Raw genomic sequence first — 8,782 nt, forward strand, 5'->3', positions numbered from 1 at the left:
GTATTTTAAAGAAAGTAAATTTAATAACACGTACAATGCTGATCAAGGAGTTACTTAGTGTATTTTAAAGCGGGGACTCACAGGCCGAGGGTTTCAGTTTGTGTGTGTCTAAGCGGGGTCCATTATTTTTCAAATGGGGTCTCACAGACCGGGGGTTTCGGTTTACGTCAGCCTAGGTAGGGTTTCGGTATTAGTGTTAATCTATATAAATAAAATTAGAGTTTTGTCTGTACATTGCTTAGAATAATGAACTTTTTGGTTATTTTTACATTTCATAGGTCAGAGAAACCGAATCAAACCTTATCTCAATTTCTGTCTGTCTGTCTGTCTGTCTGTCTGTCTGTCTATCTGTCATTCTCTTGGTAACGCTAAAATACGCACTTTATTACAACTACTCCTCAATAACTATAGCACTGTCCCGCCTGAAACTTATTTTCCAAATACTATACATATATGAGATGGTTTTAGACGTATTTCATCGAATATGAGACAGTTAGATATTTAACAGTAAACCCTTGAAAATCAAGTTTTTGTCGATTTTTGACGTGGAATTTCTGGAAGCCCATGTTAACCTTATGAGAAATGAAATTATTGAATCTTAACAGCTGTTTCAATTAAACAAGTTGGTTCTGTTCTGTGATGTTCAATAGCATTAAAGTTACAAGGATTACCAACAGGGTGCAGCACTAGCACTATTATTTCTTTTACATTTATGACAACAGCTAATTTGCAACCTGGAGGCGAGTGAGCGTAGCGAACGAGCTAACCTGAAGGCAAGTGAGCGTAGCGAACGAGCTAACCTGAAGGAAAGTGAGCGCAGCGAACGAGCTCCAACATACAGGTGAGTGAGCGTAGCGAACGAACTTCAACCAGGACGTGATTGAGCCATGCAAACGAGATCAGATAGTAAAAATAAAAGTAAGCCTACCGTTATAGGATCGACCGGCAGACACAGAGGTAATTTAACCTTTTATTGATTGTCATACCGATCCGGAACAACAAAAAACAACATAAAATGAAGCTATGTATAATAGTTTGGCCAGCATATCTTAAAATATGCAAACCAACTGCTGTTCTTTATATAAGAAGGTTTCAACTGAATATTATAAGATCCCCGTGCGTAGAACGGGTATACAGCTAGTTTTGTAAAAAATTGATAAAATTAACCAAACCTAGCCAACCTTTGTTTTCAATATTACCTTAAAGTAAAAGAAGTTCAAGTACCGTACCTGTTGTTCTAAGCCTATATAATTTATCTTTTTAAAAGAAAATTTTATTACATTGCCAACACATACACGCACATTTATGTTTACCATCAGCCTAAATTGAAAAAAAGATTTAGCTAAATAACTTTAAGTGCCTTCTTTTTAGTTTATTTGATGTTAAATAGTCAATGGTTTCATTTTATTTGCCTAACACAACGTTGCTAACATTGACTTGTAATAAAAATAACTCTGTAACCAAACCCTTAAGTTTTACCATTGACTATATATACCTACAGTACTGTAGGTAATAGCCTATATAGTTAATTGTTTTACTTAGTTATGTAAAGTTCTATGAATGAATAACCATAATAATCATAATTTACTCAAACCACATATCAGACAAGCTAGACAAAAAAAATGTTAAATTGGGTTAAAGGCTGTTTCTTTTTTGGGTCACTGTTGCTCCAGCCTTGTAAAACAACCGCTCAATAGGCACGAGCGTGGCCATTTTACTCAGATTTGTCAAAACTTACCTTCCGATACTTACGATACGATACTGGCCTTTTGGTATCTATACCAAGTAAACATCCAAACAACCGATACGATACCAGCAGTATCGCAATAAAAGTATCGCAACATCCCTACTTGAGGGAACACCATAACCGTACGAGACGATGTGGTTCCAGCAGCATTCGGGGCGTAGTTGATAGCGTCTCGGACTGGTGTTCTGGAGGTCTCCAATTTGAATCCAGCCAGGGACATTTACTTTTTGTCAAAGATTTTGCTTAGAATGTGAATATTTTTTAACTGTGCATCTTTTGTTAGAATTTAAGGTATTTATAACTTTTTTTAATAAACAGAACTATTTTTTTTAAATAGTAAACCTTCATTCGATTTTTATCTTATATCTTTTTCATATTATCAGCAAGTTTGGTTGGTTAGGTTAGCTTATGACAGTTTAATTTTATAATACCGGTACTAAATTTTAAAATTAATTTTATAATTAAAAATTATAAGGTTACCGGTACCTAGGCCTACCTTCATTCGATTTTTATCTTGCATCTTTTAGCGAATTTCCCTATAGGGAAGTAGCTATTACCGTAGGTCTCATGGTAAGACTAAGGCCCGGGACCGATTTACTTTTTCATTTTGATGTCCCCAGAGGCCAAAAACACAATTTGTTCAAATGTATATATGTGTCCGTCCGGACGATAACTTAAGTAATTTTGTAACTTTTGTAATTTTTGTGTGTAATTTGTTCTGTAAATATGTTATAAAACCCGTTGTTTGTATGATGATGGGTTGTTTACAGGGTACAATGTATCACTTCTTGGGCACTCATCGTCTGGCAGAGACTCTCAGAGACGCCGCCAAGATCGATCCCCACGCTCCGTCGACATGGTTAGTGTGTTTTAGTGTAGTCTTAGAAGAAAGAGTTCAACATAGATTGTTCAGGACGCTATCCATCACTGGATAATTTCGGATTTGGAATTTTACATAGCTTCCACTTAGGTGGAAAGGAATGTACATAAACAAGATAAGTACAAAACTGGGCAATGATGGGAAACACACACTTTATGGGCAATGTTCTTAGAGTGTGCGGTTATTATCCTCTGCAGAGTAATTTTTGGTTTTTTTTCTGTTTGTTTTATTGACTTGATTTGAACAGAAGACACACCTTTATGGTTACTAGATGTTGTACCCGTGCTTTGCAACAGGAAGAGGACACAAAATGCAAAAAAGTTAATAGTACTGCACCCTGTTTGTAAACCTTATAACTTTTTAATGCTATTTAATATCATAGAACCAACTTGTGTAGTTGAAACAGCTGACAAATTTCTTTTATTCCTTTTAAATATGATTATTAGTATTATTACTCATAAGGTTAACATGGAAACTCCAGAGCCACTGGGGCGGAGCCCGAAAAGACTTTTGAGTTAAGAATGCGTCTGTTAATCGGGAATGTGAGCTATCATCACACCAAATTTTAGCCCGATCCGACCAGTATTTTTTGCGTTTACTTGTCACAAACATACATACATCCACACATCCAAACTTTCTCATTTATAATATTAGTAGGATTTGAATGAATAGTGTTTTTGGCCTCTGTTTGCATCAAAATGAAAAAAGTAAATCGGTCCCAGGCCTAGGTCTTACCATGAGACCTACGGTAATAGCTACTTCCCTATAGGGAAATTCGCTAAAAGAAAAACCAAATGTTTTTAATACATACAAGATAAGCTTACTTGAAACCATAAATAAAACATACTTAACATACGCATTCATGGTATTATGAAAAATGCTATAGTAAAAACAACGACAAAATCTATCTAATAACAACAAAGTTATGCCAGTTTTTCTTCACGTAAACACTGTAGCTGTATAAGAAGGCTATAGCCGCGCGGTTCACGGACTAGTAAGTGTTGGGGCAGCGCCCCTCAAGGTCACACCGACACCTCCGAAACGCAACCAGCCCACTACCAGTCTTTACTCTAGTCCTAGTCTACCCACCCAACCAGTCTTTGATAGTTGTTAAGCTAATAAAATAATATAATAAAGTAATTACAAACATCCTTAATCAACTGAACAAAATACACTTTTGAGTATACAATTTTATAAATACGTTGATTTAATAAAATAAGAATGTTAATAATACATTTATCGACTGTGTTTGCAATCTTAAAATTTGACAATCATTATAATTTACAAATTCCATTTTCTTTTTAGCGAAATGGCAACTCCTGAAAAGAAATATAGTCGCAACCGATGTTCGTTCACCGGCTGTGGAAGAAGTAAGGCATCTCATCCAAAGTTAAGATTTTTTTCCTTCCCTGTAACAAGACCAGCTATTTGCGAGATGTGGATTACTAATTGTCAAAATGAAAAATTAGATACCTGCACAAAAAAAACTTTAAACAAGAGAGTAGTTTGTGAATTACACTTTGAAGATGACTCTTATTTGAGTACACTGAAAACCCGATTACATGCATGTGCCGTCCCAACACTACTGTCTCCAACAGAAGAAACGCCTTCCGACAATGTGCAAACAGACAAAGAATGTGACTCAGTACACGATGGACAGATTGGAGCCAACGTCGAGAATACCCCAGACACAAATACAAGTCAACATCATATTGAAGACGAGATTATCGCTAGTTCCTCTCCTAGAGAATTATTTGCCGTCCAAACGTCACCAAAAACTCTCCAGACTCCTTTATACAACAAATTTAAAAGTGTTAGGGGGCGCCAGGAAACACCAAAAAAATGTTTTTCTCCAGGAGAAAGTAAACTGGCTATAAAACTTAAAGCCTTACAAAAAACGAATAAGATGTACCGACAGAGGCTCTACAGATTAAAAAATAAGGATAAGGTTCTTACTAAGGACGATGTTATGAATGCTATTAAGGATATGCTACCAGATAAGGTGTCGAAATTCTTTTGCATGCAGCTAAAGCATGCTGGCGCAAACAAGCTGCCATGGGCCGAGGAAGAGATGCAACAAGCTGTGGCCATGAGGTAAGAACTAGTTTAGATTAATTAACTTTTTGTACATTTTACAATATAGTTAACTTCAATGAGAAATGGTCTTAAACATGTTTAAGGAATTTTATAAATCAACATTCCCCCCAAAAAAAGTAGGCCTACTGTAAAATTCTTATAAAAGGGGTTTGTAACATTGAATTAAACATTGACATTTTTTGCTGTAAAAATATCTTGTTTAACCATACAAATTTAATATCCGTATCTCATTGGGAATTAGAGTACATTAACAATTGAACCAATTGTATATAAACGGGCTCATTATATAATAATGACCTAATAATAAACTCCACTATGAATTAGGTCGAATAGGTCCCACTTCTTGTCTTGATGTGCCGCTAAACACACACACGCACACACTCTTTGCGGTGTTGCTTTGTTCTATTTTTAGGATTTTGCCTGACTGTTCACGCTGATTCGTTGTAGGACACACTTCCCTTCACCGACACCGACGCATCTACCAGCCACCGACTCACCTTTTACTGATGATTACGTTAAAATATTTATCGTTTACGTTACACACTTGCTATCACGTATACAGCTTCAACTGACTGATAAAAAATAATAAAATTAGCCGACAATATTTAAATATAAACACAAGTGCTTTATTTACAGATGCAATTGGTTGTAGATTAAGGTCAAGTTTCATTTTGTAATTAATGCTCCACCTGTAGGCTATTATGTTTTCTTATGACTTAAACACGTTTTAATATTTGATTTATAGGAATAAATCACCGGCCCTCTATGAACAGATGAGGAGCGATGGGTTTGCCTTGCCAAGCCCCTCTACCATCGCAAGATGGTTAAATGGCCAACCAAATCATGAGAGATGATGGCTTAAGACTTGAAGTTATAAAGCTGAAGATTGAGCTTGAAGGTTGAAGCTATAAAGGTGAGTAATGTAATAAAAATCAACCCATTGTAAATAAAAAAAGTATAAAGGTTTCATATTAAACGTGAGATTCTCTTAATTATTAGTTAAATAATTAATTGTAACATTTTCTCAGATATTTCACCAGCTACAGCGTCAGAGCTACCCTAAAGAAATTCCAATGCTCAGACTGCAAAAGGGGCCTTTCTGAAGCCACTTTCTGCTTAAGAAACTTCCAAAGAGGCCTGGTGACAAGTATGGTGGCCATTGGGAAAAAATTATGATATTGAAAAACAAATAAAGGGACTTCATTAAATGGTTGTATAACTAATCCTAAAACTACACTTTTTTTAAGACTGGCAATTCAAAATAAAAAATAAAATAAAAATTAAATCTAAAAATAATACAGTAGGTAGTCATGGTGGAAGGAAATACATAGGTGTGAAATTTCCGTCATATTCTGATGTCACTCGGATTGCAAACAAAAGATCACCTGATTGTAACTGTCAAATTAGTATATGTATTTGTTTTGAATTGGTTGTTTTTGTTTTTATAATGTGTGTTTTATAAAAAACAATAACAATCAAATCAAAACAAATACATACTAATTTGACAGTTACAATCAGGTGATCTTTTGTTTGCAATCCGAGTGACGTCAGAATATGAAGGGAATAGCACTTCTATGTATTTTCTTTCCACCATGGTAGGTAGTTAAAAATGTGTTATATTTGTTTTTAGTTTTTACATTCTTGGGGGACTTTATTAAATGGTTGTATGACTAGTCCTTACACTACAATTCATTTTTTAAACTGGCAATTCAAAATTCAATCTAAAAATAATACATATATGTTTATATTTGTTTTAGTTATTATATTCTTTTGTATATGCGGCGTTTTTTTAGCCGGTAAGAGTACGGCACTACTCATTGACACGGGTTTTTGAGTGTCCATGAAGATTTCCTCTCCACCCAAAAAAATTAAAAGGTTAAGAAAACGCGAAAAATTAAAATGTTCATATAAAATAGTCTGTTGTAGAATAAATATATCAAATTGAATTTATTACACTGCAGTACCAAACTTAATTTTAGAGCCATCTCAAATTTGAGACATTCATAAATTTTGCAAACACTATGTTATCAAAATATAGTTTACCCAGCCTAGGCAATAACTTGAGCAGAACTATTTGTATAGGGCGTGAATGATAGAGCATACTTGTGTATTTAATAAAAACTTTAAAATATAACAGGGTATTGGTCAAGGTTGTAGATAGGATATTTTATTTCTCGATATCAGGGACAAGATGAAATACTACTTTAGTTCCTGAATTGGCCACAAAGGCGGTATTGAACGGATGCCTACATCGTACGTTTCAGAGGAATCCACCTGAGACCACAGCGGTCATGCCAATATTCCCGAGCTTCAACGCTTAGCATGGAGATGATTTATCTACTTGAGGAGTATGTTTTATCTATGGTTGCGGGAACAACTTTATGTTCTTTCTTGTAAAATGTAACATACGTATGACACCCTTAACTCTGGCAACATTTTCAGAAATCGGATGACACAACCCACAACTGTTATTACGTGACTGTCACTATTTTCTTCAATTATTTTTCCACTTACTATCCTGAATAAATTAAAAGACTCAACAACACATCTTACTGAGACGGATGATCTACGTTTAGCGTTGACATCTGAACTGAATCAACAGTGAGCCACGGAGAGGGGACGGCCGGCTCTTGTTCTCTCAGTGGAGGTGGTAAGGCTTCTCCCACTCTCCCCTCCCCTTCCGACAGCTCTCTCTGGCTCAGTTGCAGAATCATGATGTAGTCACAACATACAGCAAGAATCTCCATGCGGTTCCACTCACCCTCGCTATAAAAAGCAATAAACGTTGATTAAACTGGCCTCGTGTGTTTGGAAAACATGAATTACCTTAATTACCTCCCTCTATGTCGATGCCCAGCTCTTACTGGATAGACAGAGTCAAAGTACATACTAGGTTACTACTACAAATCAGTCGGTAGCATCACGGACTTCGGGTCCAAGGCAGTGATGTCGTAGGTTCGGATCCTGGTCATTGTTGCTACTTTTTATCAGTACAGTTCACCCTTGTACAGTCCCAGCTTACCCCTTGCTTTGCTTGATACGTTCCACGCACAGGTCCATGACCTATGTGTACGGGCAAATGAAAGGTTAAAAATTGCCACCAACCTCTTTAAAAGAAAATACTAAAAAGATTTATATACATATTTACAAAGTGTAGGATGCAGCTTAGACACACATTTGAAAAAAAAGTCTAGGGAGTACAAAGGTCTTGCCAGTAGCAACTCTTTCTGTTCGTTTTTAAAATCTGAGGCTCCAAGAGTTTTCAAGTATAGAGGCAGTCGGTTGTACATCGTAATTGCCAATGTGTAGGGAAGCTGTTCTTTTTTTGTTCAGTCAACAGAAAAGGATATCAAGTTGGTCTTCTTTCAAAGCAAAAGATTGAGTTGCAAGAGCTGAGGATGAATAAAGCAAAAATTGGCAGGGAACATTGTTGCAGCCCCTTGGGATAAAAAATACCCCCGCCGCAGCAAACCTGCCGTCTAAGCAAATTTCGATTTGTCTGAATTGATTTTCAGTTAAATATATTTTAATAACATTTAGGTTTAACGAGTACCTAGATTTGCTGCTACAAGGAAACTAACAAAGTGTGTTTTTGAGTAAAATATTGATAGCTTAGTACAAAATAAATAAATTTGCTAAATTTGATCAAAATATATCCATAAAAAAAACAAGCAAACTACAACATTTGACAATATTCTCCATAAGAATAACATGGGAATTTTAAATTAACAATTTTTTAAATTTTCTCCGTTACTAATAACCGAACAAAAATACTTTTATATACTAAATTATTTGTTTTTTTAAGCTCTTTAAAAGGGTCTAAAGAGAAATTGGGAAATTTTGTGTTTTGAGGGTCAAAAGTGAGAAAAACCAATTTTTACCCCATAAAACCCCCCTAAAGCCCCGTTCCCATGGTCCGATCATGCTGGATCGCGAACTCATTCAAGTTTATCCCACTTTACACCTTTAAACCAAATTTCATCAAAATCGGACAAAAATTACTCAAGTTATCGCGTTCACGGACGTATATATATATATATAAATCTATATATATACAT

General features: G+C 35.5%; 1 protein-coding gene across 1 annotated transcript in view; it reads right to left on the reverse strand.

The window, feature by feature from the left end:
* The window catches only part of LOC128997523 (uncharacterized), a 36,480-nt gene that overhangs the window by 23,696 nt on the left and 4,002 nt on the right, over positions 1 to 8,782 (reverse strand). Inside the window, exon 5 of the mRNA XM_054423163.1 lies at positions 7,278 to 7,490. Coding sequence (XP_054279138.1) covers positions 7,278 to 7,490 — 213 coding nt within the window. The remainder of the gene's footprint in view (positions 1 to 7,277; positions 7,491 to 8,782) is intronic.

Source organism: Macrosteles quadrilineatus, unplaced genomic scaffold (assembly GCF_028750875.1).
Source record: "Macrosteles quadrilineatus isolate MER2022 unplaced genomic scaffold, UCM_ALF_1.0 Scaffold_6__1_contigs__length_79288215, whole genome shotgun sequence".
Classification (NCBI taxonomy): domain Eukaryota; kingdom Metazoa; phylum Arthropoda; class Insecta; order Hemiptera; family Cicadellidae; genus Macrosteles; species Macrosteles quadrilineatus.